Source organism: Aphelocoma coerulescens, chromosome 3 (assembly GCF_041296385.1).
Source record: "Aphelocoma coerulescens isolate FSJ_1873_10779 chromosome 3, UR_Acoe_1.0, whole genome shotgun sequence".
NCBI classification, from domain to species: domain Eukaryota; kingdom Metazoa; phylum Chordata; class Aves; order Passeriformes; family Corvidae; genus Aphelocoma; species Aphelocoma coerulescens.
The window spans coordinates 56,390,622-56,411,318 of record NC_091016.1 but is presented as its reverse complement, the minus strand read 5'-3'; the positions used below and the strand labels follow the sequence as shown (position 1 = coordinate 56,411,318).

The following is a 20,697-nucleotide window of genomic DNA, read 5'->3' as shown; positions in this document are numbered from 1 at the left end:
GCTCCTGAATGTTTACCTTGTGTTTTTCTTATTCAGGTATTAGCAGCCTCACTCCATTTCTTCCTGTGTCATGTGAATGCACAACTTATGCTTTTGCCTGAGGAGGGCAAAAATCCATGTGAATTCAACAGCAGAACAAGTGACCAACTCTTTTTACAGCTCTAGTGCTCTGTTCTGAAAGGGAGGTTGGACAAATATTTGCATTCAAAATGTATTATAACTTCTGAGAGATTTTTTTTCAAGCTATAAACCCTCAGATTGGTTCTTTCTCATAAGTATTCTGGCATGTCTGTTACCTGGAAAGAGAATGGAAAAGTGTTTCTTCCAACTTCTTTTTCCAAACCACACTACTTGTTTGTTTGTTTGTCCTTAATTCAGTTTTGTTTAACTTTGCATTGCACTAATTGCATGGGTACATCGCATCTTCACACAAAGATAGAGCCACCTTGCCACCATCTTCCAGACTAGATTCTGGATCAGGTATGGAGAATCCAGCAAGCATAAATTTTAGGATGGGGAGGGTGATAATGGAGACAGAGAGAAGCCGAAGGCATCAGTGTTTCATATATTATTTCTTTGCAGTGCAACCAGTGGTTGTGTTTAATCACTTAAAACCCTGATGTCTTGGCGGTAGAAACCTTTGCACTTAAAAGGCAAGACACTCCAAAGTCAAGACAGTAGGATGGAGAAGTTAGAGTACATTTTCCTGCTTTTTTCCGTGTTTAATATTTAGTTTTGCAGTACAGTTGCAGAGCACATTTTCAAGATAAGATAAAAGATCCTCTTTTTAAGTACCTCATATCCATTGAGGACTTGAGATAAACCCTGCATACCTCTTTTGGAAATCTAGTCATAAGTCAGAGCTGTAGTGTTTAAGACACTTGCCATAATCAAGTTCTTGTGTCTTCATAGCAGAATGAGGTTCTGATGGAGAGCTGGCTGCCCTAGGACATATGCCTGTTCATATATGCCACATCTCTTACCTGGCTTCCAGTGGCCACTGTAGAGGAGTATGCATCTCTCACAGGGTCTGTCTCGGATGTGTCAGCCTAAACAAACATCTTTGTGGTGCTCTCAGTCATCTGAAATGGTAGTACTCATCACATTCTATTCTATTCTATAATATTATTATTATTATTATTATTATTATTATTATTTATTCCTTCTCACTGCTGTGGTACAGACTGTACTACTGACATCAAGCCATTTAGATATAAGGACCATGCATCTCTTATAGGAAGCCAAAGCATGCAGTTTTGTCTGTCAACGCCACCTTTATCAGCCACACCCTCCTAGTTACATTAGCCTCCTCCGCCCTGAAACAGGTAAGTTGGGTGACAGCTTTCCCAGGCCCCAGTCTGGAAGGAGTATCAGGGTGTGGTGTGGCCACTGGTTGGAGGCAGCATGCCTGTAGGCTGGCACTGGGAAGGCAGAGCAGCCCAGCACTGGCAGAGGAGTCCAGCAGCACCACTGATCCTGCAGGCAAAACCGAAAAAACCAACCCTTTTTGGCTGGATCAGCAAACTTGTCTTGCTGACTGTGTGGCTGCACACATGCCTGTGTCCTGTGGGGGGGGGGAAGGTGAGATTAGGAGCAGAGTGACAGTGGCTCACAGTCTAAAGGACTCAAACTGGGTCCTCAGTCCTGGACTGGGTGACAGCATAAGATGATTTAAGCTTTATCTCAGAACGGCATGGTTTGCAATCAGAAATATATCCAGCTGACATTAACTGCTGTTTTGGTTATTTCCCAAGGTCAGATGCAGGATTTTCTATGTGCCATTACTCTTCCTGAAAAGGGAGTTGTCCTGTCCTAAAATGACTACATATAATGGGAATATGTGTTTGAACCAATATGCTGCAGTATTCTAATTGGAATGTGAAATTGAGGGAAAAAGGCATAGGTTTTAATTGGTTTTGTCTGTGGTTAGTTTCATTTGGACTCAAAAATCTAGAATAATTGACCTTCTTAATTTGTAAGGGAAGATGATATAATTCAAGGAGCTTAAATCAAGATTTCACCCTCCATACCTCAAAACCTAATGACATCAAAACAATGTTGGATATGGTAACTGTAGTTCCCTTCAGGTCCAGGAATTTTGTGTTTATTCTCTACGTAATAACCCAGCTTTAACTGTAAAATATGGGAAATGCCTATTTGTGCTTTCCATTTTCTCACTAACCTTTTCTGCAATTTTTAGAGTTTGTTGGATTTTTGTTACAACAGGAGGGGAATGTGTGTCAAAATACCTCCAGTGTGTACTGAAACCATGAGCTTACATTCATAAACAGGGAAGATTTTGTTGAAAGGCTTGTTACAAGAAAGGTAAGTAGCGTCCCCCACTGGCTGCATTTTTGGATGACTAGTAGCAAGCAGTTCATGCTGCTCATCTTCCACTCAGTGGTGGCTGTATGTGAAACACACATGACAAAGCAGGGCTGTTGGGGAGCTGCTGAGAGGTTCCCAAACTTCATCTGTCTTCTGTGTGAATGGCAGAAGACATCATCACCACCTACCCAGCTGTACATCCGGGCATCCTACAGGAGCACTGGCGTATGGACACATAAGCAATGTCACAGTCTAAAATGAAACTGGAGGCTTTGTAGGTGCGGGAACAGGTGTTTTCTGGATTTCTCACATTGATTCAAGTGATAACGTATGTCCCCATCACCTATTTCTAACGTGTCTCTAAATCTCTTGTTTCTCTTAGATGCTTTGCCATGGATTTGGCAAGCAGCTTTGAACAAATAATATTTTGGTTTTTATGGGGGTTGGAGAATAGTCATAGAGAGGACCTTGTTAAAACTATAGTAGCTAGAGGAGCTCTTTATGTCTTCTGTACAGTTATGCTGTAAATCCACTCAGTAGCTTGCATTCTTAAGTCTGTTTCAATTAATTCAAAATCACCTCTCTTACTTGCTTTTCTGTTCAAGTCTGCAGTGCCATTGCACATTCTGCTTAAATCATACAGTTTAATGATTTAATTCTCAGTCCTTTTTTACTTTTTTTTTTTAGGTAAACTTAAGAGTCCTCCCCTTCATGGTTATAACGAAGATGTAGATACAGAAGTGTGCACTTGCTTTCATGTAGCTTTTTGTGTCATTTATGTTGTAAAACAAAGTGTTTGATTTTGAGGGTGGAAAACAAGGAAAAAACCCCACAAATGTCCCTGTGTTTTTAATAAGCAGAGTTTTGCCAAGTAGCAATTAGTACTCTGCAGTTTTTGTGCTAATTAAGAGCTTCTTAGGATCCTCTAAGAAGAAGGGGTTTTGGCAAATTGACAGATTTTCAGACAGGTGAGCTGCTTTTAGCTTGACCTTTGCTAGGTGCATTTTTTATTGTATTTTCCTAATTACTGTTCTGTTGCTCTGACATTTACCATGTTCTTACACTGCCCGAATCAGTGATCTGATATGTATGAAGCTTCTCTGTAATTTTGTGCTGGAGAAAAATGATGGAAGCTGAAATAATAACTAAAAGCAAAAGCTGTTCTGAAATTAAGTAAGGGAAGAGAGGAAGCATAGTCTTGTTTTCCTAAGCCAAATTCTTTACTGAGCCTCCTTTCAAAATACAAGTATAGAAAGTCCCACGGGGCTGTGATTATCACTGGCCCATTGAGGAACATCATACTACAGGAATTGTGGTAAGTTCAATTGAAACTTTTTTTTGTCTCTTCACACAGTGGGAATAAAAGTTTTCAGAAGTATTGATCAAAACTTTTTTTCAGAAATGCTTTTTCAAAGGAAGAGATACAGACATTTTCATACTGAAAGCACCTGAAGACCCTAGTTTGAATTGAAATGCATTTTAGAACTTTCCTGTTACTGAGACAAAAACATGTTTCATCTTAACTCTGAAATGGCTTCTTGGCTTTTGAGGATTTATTAATTTCACATTGAAAGTATCTTAAAACCAGTTTTTGCTCACTTCACCTCCTTTTTGAAAAGAAAAATAAGGGAAAATTCAGAATCTAATAATTTAGCTGATTTTAAGTGGAGACATAGGCCAATGTTAATATTTCCTCCAGTGGAAAGATGAGGCTTTCAATATGTCTAGTTCTCAGTGTCAGAATATATTTTCCCTCATTCCTTATTTTAGATTCCTGTCCTCCTAATTCCATATTACACATAACTTCTTTAAAAAGTCTCTTGTTTAGCCAAGACATAGGAAAAAAATTAGAAGAGTCTAGTTCATGCGCACGTAATGGTTTTTGTACTTTTGGTCTAAATCACTCATAAATGAATATATGAGCTGTGCGTGTGATCACTCATTAGGAACCAGAACAAACCTATGGATCAGAGCATTTTCTTTGGGATGATCTTATGTGGCTATAATCAGCTACAGTGAGACTTAGGTAGTGGCACAGATGGCATTTGGTTGCAGAGCCATTACAAGTACTTCGATCTGTTCGAACAAAACCTTCATCTGATCAAACTCCCTCGCTGCTTCAGTACGATGTACATGATTGCTTGAAGCAGCACTAAGTGGTTAGGATTAGTAAAATGGTCTAAACTGTAATGTTTATGTTGTCTGACTACTTTGTAATAAGAGAAAAGAAACCAAAGCAAACCCTGAATGGGCAATCTTCCTGATCACTTTTTCCCCCTCTTCCCAATCAGTCTTGCATTTACTGGTCACATGTGGACCTGTTAGCCAGGATCTTCCATTGTAGTCATGTCAGAAGGGAAGCTCTTTACCACTTCACTTGGACCATTCGTTCCTCTGAATCCAATTAAGCACTGGTGTGCAATGGGGTCTTGTATCTTTGTCCTTCTGTGTAGTAACATGAGGTCACCCAAGATTACCAGAAGTGTCATCTCTCTTCTCTAGATCCAAGGAGGAGCTGCCTGAGGTAGATCTGGGGAAGAGTCCTTGAATAGACTTGGAAGAGAAATGGAGTTTGCAATCTCACACTGAAATTTATAGCTAGATGTTGGCTCTTTCCAAGATACTTTCCTGACCTTTCTGAGATTAGCTTTCTGAAAGAGCCAAAGAGAAGAATCTTTAGATTTCCTTTTACTTACTGTCTACTTCTACCAAGCTTGAAAGCATCAGTAATGGAAAAACACTCAAACCTTAACTTTGGTGACACAGTTTGAATGGCTTGTGGCCAAACACTGTAAAAAAAACAAGGTCAGAATAAGTTAATAAAGAGCCTCCAGGTGCAGTTTATCTTCTGCTTGTGTTTGAGTAAAGAAGGTCCCCAGTTACTACGAGCCAAAAAAGTAACCCCTCAGCCAGGAAGTCATCAAGTTGGAATCCTTCCACTCTGATGCTGCAAAGTTATAAATGCAGCTGAGGTTACAAGGATTGAAGTGGTCCTGAAACTGTCTACAGAAGGGGAGCTCTGGCACTTTTCTGTGGATGTGCAAGCAGAAGGGGCTGGTGATTGCCCCTGCCAGCTTTCTCCTTTCCTCTCTTGTCATAGGGGAAGATCTTCCCTGCCATTATTAAAAGTGCTTGAACTCATTCCACCCCACAGGGCACCTATATGATGGCTGATTTCTTGTCACTTTTCTTGCTGGGTTTTAAAACTGGATCTGCCCAGATGACTCAGAAGTCTGAACTTTCAAATCCAACTCTGTTCATCTGTTTATCATGCATCACTCCATTTCCCAAGTTCTGTGTTTGACTGACAGTTCTGAGACTTCATCCAGCTTCTAAATTTCAGTCATTGTCAAAACTGGTGAGTGTAGGTCTTGCCTTCCAAATAGTGAGGATTTACTTCATTAACTCCACTACTAGTTTTGCCTCTGGTTTTCTAGTCCGGTGGCACACTACTGTTCTGTGAAGGGAGTCTGAAGAAATCAGCTTGTGTGTGTGTTTTTAATTACATGTTTGTTCAGCCCTCTGAGGATGTCAGGAGCTGTGAACAGCAAATGCCAAGTGATTGCCAGGAAGAAAGCTGCTGACTGCAGTCCATCATAGACAGAACCCTTCTGTGTATCTGCCACTGCCTTGCCATGCACATACCAACGATATCTGATTTTGATTATAGTCTCTCCTCTGATGATACTGCTGTCTCGGGTTCTCCTGGAGACAAAGTCTTGGTCAAGTGAAAACATAAGCAATGGTGTAGTCAAGGACAAAGTCAGTCAGTCTCCCCCAGATTCCAGTCTATTGACTTTTCTTTCTTCCTCATTTGGAGTGAACTGAGAGGCTAACAATCTTCCTTTAAATGAGCATAACTTGCTGTATTATGTTAGTCTAGACAAAGGAAATCAAATTAATTAGCAGAAAGACTGCAAATGTGCTGTGGAGGAGGACCTGTCATTAGAGTACCTCATCCAGGCTCCTGTGGCTTGCTGTGTATTCAGAATAATAGCTCTGGTCTTTCTCTCAGCAGAAGAGAAATAGAATAATACTAGGCTTCAATTAAAGACAGAACTATAATTCAGTCATGGGCAAGGAGAGGGGGAGGTGAGTAGGAAGACGGCTGCTCTGCAAAGCCTAAGTCATAAAACATAAAGTCCTGGTTTACACATGGCAACAGATCCTTTTATGATTGAATTACAGCCTTCATATTCAATAGTGGGTCAAGTCTGTAAACCAGAATACAGACAGAGCAAATATTTACATTCTGTGTGTAATGACAGAGGGAGAATCACTGATCTGAGCATGAATCAAAGCCACAAGAACATAGATGTGGGACAGCCACGTGTTACCAGCAGTGTGAAGTGGGAAGGATGGAGTAAATTTCCAGTATTTGGATGTTAAATGTCCTACAAATCATCCTGCAGCATTTTAACTGAAAATTTGTCTTTTATTTACTTTTAGTTGTGACACACACTGCCAGTTAACAGTGCAAAAATGGCAGTTTGCCCATTCATTCTGTGTGCTGTATGTTTCCTGATATTTCTAGAAAGTTATTTTGAAGTGTATAGGTATTTAGGATTTTATGTTGATAGTGTATATATAATTAAAATTTTGTTTGTATTTCTGACTTCATAGCATCTCAAAAGTTCTTTACTTTTGACAGCTGTTGAGCTGCTATGATTTATTTTGGTCCATTTGACAGCTGTGACAGTCAAAAGGGTTACTGTCAGTTTGGAAATATCAATAGACATGTAGCGAAATAAAACTTCTTTTTTTTTGTATTAGAAAACAACTTAAAAACAAGGGTCAAAATATTTCCAAACTGAAGAGCTTGCATCAAGGCATCAACTGATGCATGGACTAGGGTAGCCAAGAAGCCATGTAACTCTGAAGGTGTATTTCTATGGGTGTGTTCAGTGTGCCAGTCCACCACAGTAGCCCCCAAACATCCTCTTTACTACTCACACCTCGTGTTCTAAATTGTGATCCCATTGACTTGTTCCCCCCCATCCCCTTCCCTGAAATATTTTTCATGCCTCCCTGTGTACCCTAGGAGAAAACACACTTAGTATAATGCAGTAGAAGTTTCAAACCTGCCTTGCTGTCCAACTCATTTGAAATTTGGCAGAGGAAAAAAAATTCATTGTGAGGAAGTGTCAGATGTGTTGCTTATAAACTGTAAGAAAGACAAACTAGGATGAGAGGATTCCCTAGATTTAGCCTCACTGAGGAGAAAAAGGGCTTTTCTGTGAAACTAATAATTCTGGTAAGGCACTTAGTTACGTGTTTGCATGGCATAGACCTGGTTGCAGCTAACAGGCTGAATGGGGTCAATATTTGTTTTATTTGCTTGTTAGCATAGATCTTCTGCACTCTGTCCCCAGAACTGCTGCAAGTTATAGTCAGGAGGACTGATGCTTTGTCAGGCAAATTGAAGCAGAGATGAATGTGAATGAAAAACGCTCGAAGCAATAAATCTATGCCATTTTTAGGATAACTGTATGAAAATACAGCTGGAATGGTTCTTGTAATTGACATGTTGGAAAGTAGTGATATATATAGCTGGAATTTTGTTTGTATGGGAATTTGCATACTACCTGATAGAAAGATTAGCCTGTGGGATATTGTGATAAGAGCAATTTTTATTTGAACCATCTGTGTTTCAGCTCTATAAATAGGATAATGGCTTACAGAAATTCGTAATATAAAGACTAGACCATCAGTAACATTTTAGATTTTTCAAACAGGAACATGACCACTTCAGAGTCATAGTGTCGTAACTGAGGATAGCATCTTGATAGAGAGCCTCAAAGGATAAAACTATCGGAATCTACCAGAATATCTGGAAAATTTAAATGTTACTTCTCTGCTGGTTAATCTAGTGTTTCTTATATACAAGATTACATGCCACCTGTTGATTTTTAGAAGTACTTACATTTTTCTGATCATTAAGAGAAGCAAGCACTTCTTTTGAGCACTTTTATGGTGCTTTAGAGAGCTCAGTTTTCTCCTGGAACAGAACTCATTCAAATGCCCTCTTAGAATGGTGCAAGTACAGTAAGGAACATATATTGAAGATCTATGGTCATCTCCTTTATTGTGGGCTAGAAAATGAGCTGTGCATTCTAGAAGTAGTGTGTTGTTTGAAGCTACAAAGAAATGAAGCTCCTAACTCCATGCCTGTTCTATCAAAACTCAGGGAAACTATATTGTAAATTTTCATACAAAACAATTTTTATTTACAAGAGTATAATGTTCTTAAAGAGAAGCTTGCCTAAGGGCAACAAATCTGTATTTCTTTGCAAAAAGAAGACTATTGGTGCCATGCTGTGCAATTGAAAGATGTTGGAAACAGTCCATTCTCAGTTAATTTCTGACCTTCAGTAACTCACTTCCCCTCTGACCTCAGTTCTGGTCCCGCCATATGTTGGTCACCAAGTCAGTCTACAAACATTTGAAGTTGTGTCACTTAGGCATTAGTCTTGGACGAGGTTTCTGTGTTCTGTTGTAATGCAAACAACAAAAATATAATGGAGACGGTTCATTGCAAAATCGTCTTTTGTAGCATCGATTCTCCAGTGAGGAAGCAACGAAATGAGCTATTGTATTTAAATGCTGAACTTTCCCCATTCTTGTGTTGACTGTCCTCCTTTCCAACAGGCTGAGGGATGGTCACAAATGAAGATATTTGCTCAAGTCACCGCTTCCCTTCAGATTTAGTTTTTCGTTTCCCAAGGGCAGAAGTCTGCTGTTTTCTCCTGAATGAAATGCTGCCAAATGGGAGTGTAACAGCTGCGTTCAACACAGAAGAATAAAGTTAAATGTAGGCTGTTTTTACTTGCTGGACAAAAAGTTCATATGCAAACAAAACTGAACTGACTCTTCGGGGCTTTTGTGCTGAAAAGCTGAGAAACAGTGAGAAGGAGACCAAGTATCTTTTCAACTTAGTTCACTCTTGCAGAGAGATATTTTTTAGATTCATAGGAGAATTATCAGTCCTTTCCAAAAAAAGCTCCTCTTCTTGTTTCCATTCCTTCCACCCCCTGACTGCAGCATTCTTCAAAACCAGGTTGGGAGAAAGAAAATCAGCCTCATGGACAGCTAGCAGAAATCTGGTTTTATTTTGTGGGTTTTTTCCTCCTCCCACTCCCCCTTTTTTCCCCAGTGTTGCATATGCTGCCAGTACTGATGACTACCCAGACACTTCTGAGTAGGACATCTCACTCTGCTTGGGACAGTTCACATGTGCTTACCAGGCAGACATTTGTCTGTGGCTGGTTCTAAAACCACAAGTTCCTCAAGCTGAAATAGCAACAAAATTTAGGACTTTAAATCATAATGATACAAAAAACCCCTTTGTCCAGTTACCTGCTAGTATTCAATCAGAGTTATGTGTGTTCCTTATCCTCTAAAAAAGGCATTACTGCATTACCAGAGGTACTATAGGATGACTTTGCTTTTACATTTCTTGCAGCTTTTGTTCCTTCTCTTTATTTCAGTTTTCCTGTTTTAAAATCATAAATGCTGACACAATTGTTGAATCAAAATCTTGGCTACTGATAAATACAGGGTTATATGAACTTGATAGTGTCTTCCTTCACTGTATTACCTGGCTGACATTTAGCCTTAAAAAGAACCCAAACCAACAAAACTTGCAGCATTGTTTCCTGCACTATTTTCTTCTAGCTGGGGCCTTAGTAATTACATCTATTATATGTGTGTGTGTTTTTTGGGAAGCACTGTTAGATATCATGGACGTAATCACAGAGGACGAGTAAGGTTAGAAGGAACCACAGTGGGGCATCTGGTCCAACCTTCCTGTTCAAGCAGGGTCATCTTAGAGCACATTGCACAGAATTGCATCCAGACAATTCTTTAATATATCTGGTCAGGGAGACTCCACCACCTCTCTGGGCAATCTGTTCCACTGCACGGTCATCCACACAATAATGAAGTTGTTCTTCATATTCAGATGAAACTTCCCATGCATCAATTTCTGTCTGTTGCCTCTTGTTCTATTGCTTGGCACCACTGAGAAGAGCCTGAATTCATCCTCTTGGCACCCTCCCTTCTGAATCTTTTAGGGATTGATGGGGTCCCTTGTCAGTTGTCACTTCTTGAGGCTGAACAGGCCCAGCTCCCTCAGCCTTTCCTTGTAAGAGAGATCCTCCAGTCCCTTAATCATCTTTGTTGAACTGAGGAGCCCAGGACTGCACACAGCACTCCAGATGTGACCTCACCAGGGCTGAGTAGAGGAGCAGGATCAGCTCCCTTGACCTGCTGGGAATGCTCTTCCTAACGCATCCCAGTTCTTCTTGGCCACGAGAGCACGGCCGGCTCTTGGACAGCTTGTTGTCCACCAGGATTCCCAGGTCCTTCTCCACAGAGCTGCTTTCCAGCAGCTCAGCCTGCAGCCTGGGGGGTGCTGGTGCAGGGGTTATTCCTCCCCAGGTGCAGGACCCTGCACATGCCTTTGTTGAATTTCAGCCAGTTCTTCTCTGCCCATCTCTCCAACCTGTCAAGGTCATTCTGAAGGGCTGCACAGCCCCTCTGGGGTATTGGCCCCTCCTCCCTGCTTTGTGTTGTCAGTGAACCTGCTGAGGAGGCATCTACCCCTTCATCCTTGTCATTGATGAACAAGGTGAGCAACACTGGGCCCAGCACTGAACCTTGGGGGACACCACAAGTGACAGGCCTCCAACTTGACCATGTGCCACTGGGTACGACCCTCTGGGATCTGCTGTTCAGCCAGTTCTGAATCCACCTCTCTGTCCACTCATCCAGCCCACGCTTCCTGACTTTGCCTGTGAGGATGCTGGGAGAGACAGTGTTGAAAGCCTAGTTGAAGTCAAGGTAGACAATGTCCACTGCTCTCCCCTCATCTATACGGGTAGTTGTTTCACACTAGAAGGCAATTAGGTTGGTCAAGCATGATTTATTTTTTGTGAATCCATGCAGACTGCTCCTGATCACCTTCTTGTCATCCATGGGGCTAGAGATGGACTCCAGAATGAGGCAAACCATCACTAGTTCCCCGGGTTGTTCTTCTTGCACTTTGTGAAGACTGGGGTGACATTTACTTTCTTCCAGTCCTCACGCACCTCTACTGCCTGCTATGGCCTTTCAAAGATGATCATGAGCAGCCTCACTATTGGTGTCCACCAGTTCCTTCAGCACTCATGGATGCAGCCTGTCAAGGCCTATAGACTTGTGGATGTCAGATTTGCTTAGGTGTTCTCTCAGTCCTCCTTCCTTCCAACATTCCTTCACCCTGGTCTCCTGGGTCAGACAGTCCTAAGAGATGATTGGGTCAGACCAATGCAAAGAAGATGTTCAGTAACTCTGTTACCTCTGTTACCAGCGTCCGCACAGCATTTAGTAATGCATCCACATTATCCTTAGTTTTTCTTTAGCTACAGATATATTTGAAGAAGCCCTTCTTGTTCTTATTGACATACTTGGCTAGATTTAATTCCAGATTGCCTCAACCTTCCTTGTCTCATTTCTACTTCTCTGACAACCTCTCTAAATTCATTCCAAGTGGCCTAATGCTACTTCCATCTCCTTAATGATAAAAGTATGTCAGAATACCAGGGCTGACTCATCAATATTTTCCTTCTCCTCTCTCCAGTCTTCTGGAGCTGTAGTTTACAACCAGGTTCTTCAGTGACTTTCCTCACAATCATGTCCCGGCTTTAAAAAATGAGAAACTTCTCTCTATTCCCCCGTACTAATACTACTTTAAAAAAAATTAACCACAGGTTTAAAAGCTATGCAAGATAACAAAGATTCAGCCTATGAAAAGCCTGATAATATAGATCAGTCATACAATATTTAGGTCAATATACTTCATGGCAGGATGACAGTGCAAAGAACAGCTGGAGTAGTGTGATCCTTTAACACTGATGAAGTGACCAGCTGCATTTAAACAGGTTTCAAATAAGCTTGTCTGAAGTTTCTGAAAGAAAGAATAGTTCAGTGGTTATAAACATGGATTTCTATTGGCAGCAAAGGCAGATAAGAAAGAGAGGACAAGATGAGAAGGAAAAGCCCAGCATTCAAGCTGGTTAGTTTACCTTCAAGATTTCTTCATTATTCCTCCTGTCCTAAAAATAACACATAACACATTGCTGAAAGACAGTAATAATTGGCTGAGTTGTTGGTTCCTCTTATATTTTTGTGCATGGATGAAGAATTCTAAACTCTCAACCTTTTAAGGGAAAATTCAAGATAAAGCTCTTGATAGTAGAAAATAATTTCAGTGAGAGTGAATTAGTATAATGCAACATCCTTTCAACGAGCATAGACTGTCTCCACCAGTATCTTTGTTCTACATCCATTTTGTTGATGATTTACTTTGTGTTTCAATACTTTAAATTCATTCAGGATTTGTCTTGACAAGGAGAATAAATTCAGGATCTGTCTTGGCAAGGAGAACTTCTAAGTTCTGGCATTATTGGGGAAATGCTGTCCTATTCTGAGGAACGCAGGCTGGCATTGTTGAAACCTAACTTCATCTCACCCTTTCAAAAAACAAAGCAAGAGCCTGCACAATAGAGTGTGGCTCCTGAGACATCCAGACTGCAGGAAAACCTTTCCTGGTTCCTTCAAAGCTTCATGATGTTCCCTGTAGGCAGTCTTGACTCTCTGAGGGAGAGATGTTGGTGCAAAAGAAGAGGATGGATCTCCCTGGTGGAAGGGAGAGAGAAGGATGGAGAGAAGGAAGGATCTCCATCCAGGCGAGCCAGTGAGGGTACTAGGAATTTATTAAGCCTGAAAGAAATGTTTTCTGCCCCAACCATCTACTATTAGGGCTGTGATGCAGCTAAATAGCTTTCTTTCAGATTGCTATAGAAGGTTCTTAGAGGGCAAGAATGGAAAAATTTCTGCCTGTAAATTTCTGTAATGGCATTAATTACTCATATTTAAATAATTACTGCCTTTTGTGTTTTGTGCAGTGGTTTTGAAAAGTGATGCTTAGTACTCCTAGGACATGGTAACTACTGCTATAATGCAAACCTGAATAGCTGAATCCTAGCTGCAGTACTGTGTTTCTACTGTTTTTTAAAGTTTGGTCTGCCATGCCTCCTGCATGTTTTGTTGTTGTGGCTGGCCTCAGTCTTGGCAATTTAATAATGGGAATCTATTAATGATGCAACAATTTAATAAGATGCCCATGTCTCTGCAACAGGAGATACAGTACAGTGTCCAGTTATTGCTAATGTTGTTGAGACATGAGAGAAATAGTTTCCAAAGGATAGTTAAAAGAGAAAAGTTAGCACCAAATACCTCCCTTGCACAAAGATGCCTGATTAGTCTTTATTGTAGCCTTTATGAGAACATTGTACCATTAGAATCATGCTTAACTATTAATAAATTAAATAAATAGCATTTTTGGCTTCCTGGTAAAGTATTGGATATTTCCTGGCTTTCCACATCTGTTGCTAAAGCCAAGTTTTAATTCTTTGAAAAGCTTTTGCCTGGCTTGTCTTCAAGGAACATTTCTTGTGTCCCATCTTAAATGTGAGAGCTAGCCATGTACATCATGTTCTTGCAGTATTATACATATGACTGGTTTATACATATTCTTTTTCTAACTACGTCTAATATGAAAGTAAGTGGGGACTTGAAAAAACTTTGGTAACAAGGCTTCCCATACTCAGCCATGCTCAAGTGATCCCTAAGGAGAGCTCTCATGTCTCTGAAGTTTGCAGGATGGAAGCTGCAAACAAGCAATACAGGTGGTCAAATGTGGCCATCTATGTACAGTACTATGTCACGGGACCTGATTTAATCTAGTCTGTAATGCCTGCCTTTTGCTGGTAGTTACAGAGAAATATTTGTCCAAAGGAAGATCTTCAGCTGTTAATTAAATTTTTCAAAAAGTAAAAAATTTCTGAATTTATCATCTTCCCAGCCACTGGTTCTTACAGTACTTGAGTCTGTAGTTTTGATGGGTGTATGATAGGTTTATAGTACTAAATCTTCTTCATGAATCCATACTGTGATTAAGCTGGATAGGTAGAGTCTTAAGTTCTATGGTAAGACAGGTTTTGCAGGTTTGGAATTTTTTGGTGATTGTGGGTTGGGTTTTTTGGTTGTTTTTTTTTTCCCCCCTTTGTTTTGTTATGTTATGTTTTTGTTTTGTTTTGTTTTAAATTGCCTGCGTCTTTTACTTCTGAATTCCCTCCAGACAGGACTGGTGAAGAGATGATTGTGTCATACCTGTATCAGAGCTGAATGCTTCCAGGAATGCTGATAATGCTGAGTGTTTTATAGGTGTGCATGCTACAGCAAACAAATGGGTCTCACACCTCCTGATTTCCTGAGCAGCTAACCAAATACCACAGTGATCTTCCAGTTACATCCCTCTTTCTTTCTGTCCACTTGCAGCCCAGAAGTAGGCTGATCTACAAAACAGGAATTCCCAGTCAGAATCTGCGTCCTGAGCTGAGAAACTGGTCATGACTTCGAAAACTAGAGGAAACATCAGCACAGTCACTCAGCACAGATGGGCACTGGTGTTACCTCTTGCCCTGCATTTCAGACCATAGCACCCACTTCTTCACTGCGGGACTTCTCTGAAAACTATGAGTTTGAGTTCTGAAATCAAATCCAATGCTTCAATTCAGAGAGGACTTCCCTAAGCACAAAACTGTAAGCTATTTTGGGGGTTACATTACTGCCTGTCCTGCTCTGGAGCTGGATTACTTTCAAGAATGCATGAGTTATAGGGCCAGAAGATCGTATGCAAAAGGTAGCCTGGCTTGGTAGGTACTTTATGTTACACAGTAATTGGATACAAAGAAGAAATAAAGCTAAGGGCAGACACAGTGATCCTGGGTCTTCCCCTCCTAGCACAGTGACCTGACCTCTGAATGACAGAGCTGGATTTTGGCATTCTTGCTTCCATGGACAAGGCTTTTTTACACTCCTGGGCCTGATAGCCCAGCTCCAGCATGTTGGGTTTGATGAGTTTATGAACTCATACTTGATGCTGATTTCCTTATCTCAGGGAGAAAAAAACCTGCCATGTGATATGTAAATGCAGCCAGGCCTCGCTGGGTGTCTTGTCTAAGGTTAAGTTATTCTCAGCTCACACACTGTAAAAAAGGCATGGAGGGCGCCGGCAGCAGCTGGAAACAATGCCTGAAGAAGTTGAAAACTGTCACAAAGGAGCTGCCACTGGGTCTGCTATGGAGACCCCCAGTGCAGCAGGAATGGGGGGCCCAGGCTGGCATTGGTGCAAGCTGTAGAGGCATTGGTCTCTTGAGGCAGTTCTCACTTGCATGGTCTCAGCCACATGCTGTTCCATTCTGTTCCATCTAAGTAGGGCAGAACTGCCCTGTCCTTGCCAAAAGCCAGATTCTTCTCCAATACGTTTTGTGTTTCTTCTCATCCCGCTCTGTGTGCAGACAGACAGCATTCACCAGGTTGCTTTGCATTCAAATTGAGTTTGCCAAAATGTTCTCTTTCTCTGAGAGTCCTGAAGTTTCTCTTCTCTTTGCATGTGAGCACTGAAAATATATGTAGTCCTTGGCAAGTTGCTGGCACCGTGTGACCTTATTTGCACCCTTACTTGCTTGAATAGGGGATTTGTGTGCCAGGGCTTAGAAAGGGGTGATTTGCAGGCTAGTAAGGAGTAGCGCTGTGATTAGAAATTCCACAATCTGACAGAATGCACATTTGACCTGCTAGTGTAAAATAGATTATTATTCCATTATGTAAATATTTTAACATTCAAGTTTGATAAGGATCAATGACAGAAATAAGTGGTGCATTCCTACCTGTCTGTAGAAGTACTTGCTAACATGTATTACAGTGTTTGGTTTATAACCACACAATAGTGGCTTTGATTAATAATTCTTTATTAGTTATAATAACTTACTGAATAAATCCTACTTACTCTATTGAATGGCTCTCCATTGCTACATAAAACCATTTAAGTAATTAGAATACTGCCATAGTATTTCTCTGTATTGTAGACTTGGAGTTGTTAGTTCTTTGTCAGCTTTCCTGAATTCCTGCATCGGATTTCTACTTGGCCACTACTCTTGATACAAAAAGGAACATGTCCATTCAAGTTGCATTTTACGAAGAGAAAGGGCAGGCGTGGTAACACAGACTTTCATAGAACTGTAGAGTCATGAAAGTTGGAAAAAACTTTGTAAAGATCATCCCAGGAAAAGAGGAGGGGTGGGGGAAAGGGTGTGTCTCTCCTTCTGACCTTTGCTGTCCTCTTCTATGCCAGGTTCAGAGAGATGAGACTGGAGAGGCAATAGTCCTTGTGTATCAAAAGAGTGGAAGAGTATGCCTGATGAATGTGGCATAAGGCATCTTGTGGAGAGCTCACCTCTGTCTTTTCCTAGAAAATATAGGTTTGTAAATCTGGTTTTTTTCCCTCCCCTCTCTGTATCAAAACACAAAGCACTGGGAATCAGTTATTTTATCTACTACTGAAATGCAGCCATCAGCGCAGAATAACATGAGAACAATTTGAAAGGAAGCATGGAACACTATATTCAACTGAAACTAATTACCTGATTAGGTTTTGGCCTGCCTGTGTGGGTTGACATCCAATGGACTTGGCGACAACACCTGCCAGCAAAGCCAAGTCTAGTCTTGCTTCGTTTAAAGACTCTGGACAAAACTTCTAGACTTGCAAGCTGAATGCTAAGCAGTGTGAAAATAGGCCACTGATTTAAAGTACCGATGGCTACAGTGAGTGTTCAGTGGGGAGATGGCATGGTTGCAGATGAATGAACTTTTTTGTGGTTTAGAAATACTGGTTGCCATTTAAAGGTGGTTCTGTTTCAAGCATACAATATGGTGAAATTTAACTCTGCATCAGAACACCCTCTGTTTACAGCTATACCATTAGCACTTTTGTTTCCTTCAGCACTTCAGACTTATCCCCTTAGAAACTTAGTCCAAGTCTGACACTGAGATCTAATAGACTTAGAAAATAACCTTAAGGGATGTTATCTCACCTAGTCTGCTAGAGTGGTTCCTTTTCTTCACCTCCACAGAAGTCAAACATGTTAGATCTGCTTTATTAGGTGAGAAGCATTTGTTACTGCTATTCTTGTCTTCTCTTGCACCTTAACTGCAAACACTTTTTTGATCTTTTGGTTTCATTGTTTGGAAAATGACATGATTTCCAGATGGGAGTACCTGGGTAACATCTGAAGTGTCTGTAGTGTTATGCATTATAAGTGCCAGTGTGATGATAGTTTTTTTTTGTCTTGGTATCTTTCTAAAGGAAAAAAATTAAAATCATTACTTGGAAGGGTTTGAAGCTTTACTGGGAATAGAGGGATAAGTCTGTCTTTTGTACACTATTAGAAAAATATCCATTAAGAATAAAGGTGAACAGAGCACTTTTTGTAAATGTTCTAGTCTTCAAATGGGAAGCTTCTGTGTACCCACTTCTGGCACTGCAGAGACTCTCTGTTCTCCTTTCCCAGGGAGAGTGGGAGAGTGATATGAAATGAACTGTCAAATGAGCAGTTCATTAGTGAGCATTGACTTTATAAGGAAATTTAGTACACCTACTCTGATATTCTGGAAGCACATCGAGACACATTACTAAAATAAATTGGACAAGAGCTGGTAAGAGATGCTCCACAGAACAAGAATACATAACATACAACCATAGGAAAAAATATTTTTGCCATCTGGCAGACTATTTCAACTTATCAACAAGCTTATGCTCTAACTTATTCCTTAACATCTAAAATAAATATTTAATCCTCTCCTGTTAACAAACCTTCTTAAACCATTTGCCCAAGAGGCCTTCAATTGTGAAGTCCTCAAAATTGTGTTTAAGCATTTCCTCTTACTGCAAAAATAAATCCATCAAGGTTTTGACCTCACACAAAGACAACAAATACAAGCCTGTAAGTGCCATAAAAGCCCTAAGGAACTTCAGAAGCAATTTAAAATAATAAAAATAGTCTTTTTGACACCCCTTGCTACTTCTGTGTGGAATGAGGCTGGGCCTGGACTTGGGGGCTGAAGAGACAGGGGAGTTCACTTTGTGTAACCTGGTATTCCCTTCCCCTCTCCCCTGCCATCCCCAAATCAGCTCTTACTGTCTTGGCAGGAGTCTCTTGAGCCTTTGCTAGCCAGGAGTTTGCCCAGCTGTTTGGCCCAGGATTTCAGAGACAAGGAGGAAATGTTTCTGGCTGAAGCTTCTGTAAAACCACCACTTCAGTCATCAAAGCATTAGTGTCCCTGAGGGGAAAAAGCAAGTAGTTGGAGAGTTTGTGGAGGCGTGAGGGGAAGCAGTGTGACTTTCCAAAGAGCCTTTCCTCTTCATGGTAAGTAATCACCCTAGAATAGAGCTGATCTAGGAAAAGTGATGGGGTTATAAAGACGATAAGATCTCCACTTCTTCTAAAAGCATGCGTGAAGTACCAACTCCATTCCAATTCTGCGGTTTGAAAATGCGTCTCTCCTAACAGTGTCCTGTGTTGCCCTTGCAGGATGATTTGGAAATTTGCCTTGTCCGTTTTTCTGATGGCAGCGCTGGTTCGAGTGACGGACGCCAGGAAAAACCGGCCTGCAGGTGCCATTCCCTCCCCATACAAAGGCAGCAGCAGCAACCACTCGGAGCGGAGGCAGCAGCTGAACAAGGAGGTGTTGGCCTCCAGCCAGGAGGCCCTCGTGGTCACCGAGAGGAAGTACCTCAAGAGCGACTGGTGCAAGACGCAGCCGCTGCGGCAGACTGTCAGCGAGGAGGGCTGCATCAGCCGCACCATCATCAACCGCTTCTGCTACGGGCAGTGCAACTCCTTCTACATCCCGCGGCACGTGAAAAAGGAGGAGGAGTCCTTTCAGTCCTGTGCCTTCTGCAAGCCACACAAGGTCACCTCTTCGACCGTGCAGCTGGAGTGCCCTGAGCTGGACCCACCGTTCCGACTCAAGAAAATTCAGAAGGTCAAGCAGTGCCGGTGCATGTCTGTGAATCTAAACGGCTCAGGCAAACTGTGAGAACAGGCATGTAGCTGCTGCTTGGTGTTGCCTCCATCAGCTTTACTGCTGCCTCTCCTCTCCTACTGAGCAGACTGTCCATTTTGTTGGTTTGTTTCTTCTTTTCCTTTTTTTTTGGTGTTCTGTTTTCTTTCAGGAGGCATCTCTCCAGCAAGGAAAGTCTCCTTGTCACTTGCCTACTGGAATAATGCTTTTTCACGGGATGTGTTAGGCACTTCACCATAAAGTTGCATTGTATTTTAAATATCATCTGGCAGTTGAATCTTCTGGAGTGGAGCAGGCTCCCAGAAGTTGGGATCGCTCATCTAAGTGACCAGTTGGCTGAATCCAGCATTAAATGTTTCCACTGTGTGGAGTAAAGCCCTCTGCCCTACACTCCAGTTCCCTCCACAAGTTGAGAATGCCTTCCCCGTGCTTTGGTCTGGAGCTTGCTTCTCTCACTTGGAAGTGCTAGGGTGCTGCTCAGGACTGGGGGACACAGATGAGGGAGAGTAACGAGGAGTAATGTGTGAAAAGCAAGTGAGACTGTCTGACAAGGCTTCTCTCCTTAAGAGGACTTCAATTGTGCAATGACAAATGGTTCTGGGCTTGTTTTCTGAACGGCAGATCAGAAGCAAGGGGAAGAGGGTGAGGTGCTGGGTCAGCCACGGTGACCACAGAGCAGACTGAGGTTCGGTTCTGATGCTGTTGTGGTTAGAGTATATTGAACACATGGCCTCTGCAGCACTGTTTATTTTGTAACCTAGCTATAGTAAACAGCTGTTTAAAGTATTATAGACCTAGCCATGTGTATTTTTCTTGTGGCAGAGTATGCCAGCGATTAAAATACGTTAAGAGACTCAGTTGCTAGGTCAGCTGCCTGGCTCAAAATGGACATGGTTTTACTCTGCTTTTGGTAGGTTTTTGTATGTTAGATATGTGTGTGTGTTTCTTACTCCAAAAAGGACAACATTCATTTATGACCACCTATTTATGCCTGCTCAGCCCAGGGAGGGTGGGAGGGTAGTAGGAGAGAACACTTAAGGGAATGATGTGTCCCCAAAGGTATAAAAGCACTGTCACACAAAGGACAAAATTTGGTCATTGCTGGACTGAATACAAAAGCTACGTAAGTGTCACCAAGTTTTGGGAGTGGTGTCTCTCCCATGATTGGAAACCATGTTAATGTGTCCCTGTTAAAAGACAAACACCTCAGTCAGTGCTGCTGGAATGGGTCACAGCTGTGCGAGCGGGTAAACAGTAAGCTGTAATTGCTACGCTATTGGTGGTCCACTCAGTTTGTGGGACCTGCTCAGTAAGTGTTGCTGAACACTTGCAGTTCATTTGAAATCATACTACGTTGTTATTTATATAGTTGATGGAGTTTTAACATGTCCTGTATATCCC

At 41.5% G+C, this 20,697-nt stretch overlaps 1 protein-coding gene across 3 annotated transcripts in view; it reads left to right on the top strand.

Annotated features, from left to right (window-relative positions):
- GREM2 (gremlin 2, DAN family BMP antagonist) overlaps positions 1-20,299 on the top strand; it is a 39,266-nt gene extending 18,967 nt beyond the window's left edge. For 2 of the 3 annotated variants that reach the window (XM_069010372.1, XM_069010373.1), the window contains exon 2: positions 18,804-20,299. In XM_069010372.1, the coding sequence (XP_068866473.1) occupies positions 18,805-19,311 (507 nt within the window). In that variant the 5' untranslated portion in view covers position 18,804 and the 3' untranslated portion in view covers positions 19,312-20,299. Of the gene's footprint in view, positions 1-16,567; positions 16,695-18,803 lie in introns of all 3 variants that reach the window. The other variant, XM_069010371.1, reaches the window with a different exon arrangement.
- The last annotated feature ends 398 nt before the right edge of the window (positions 20,300-20,697 follow it).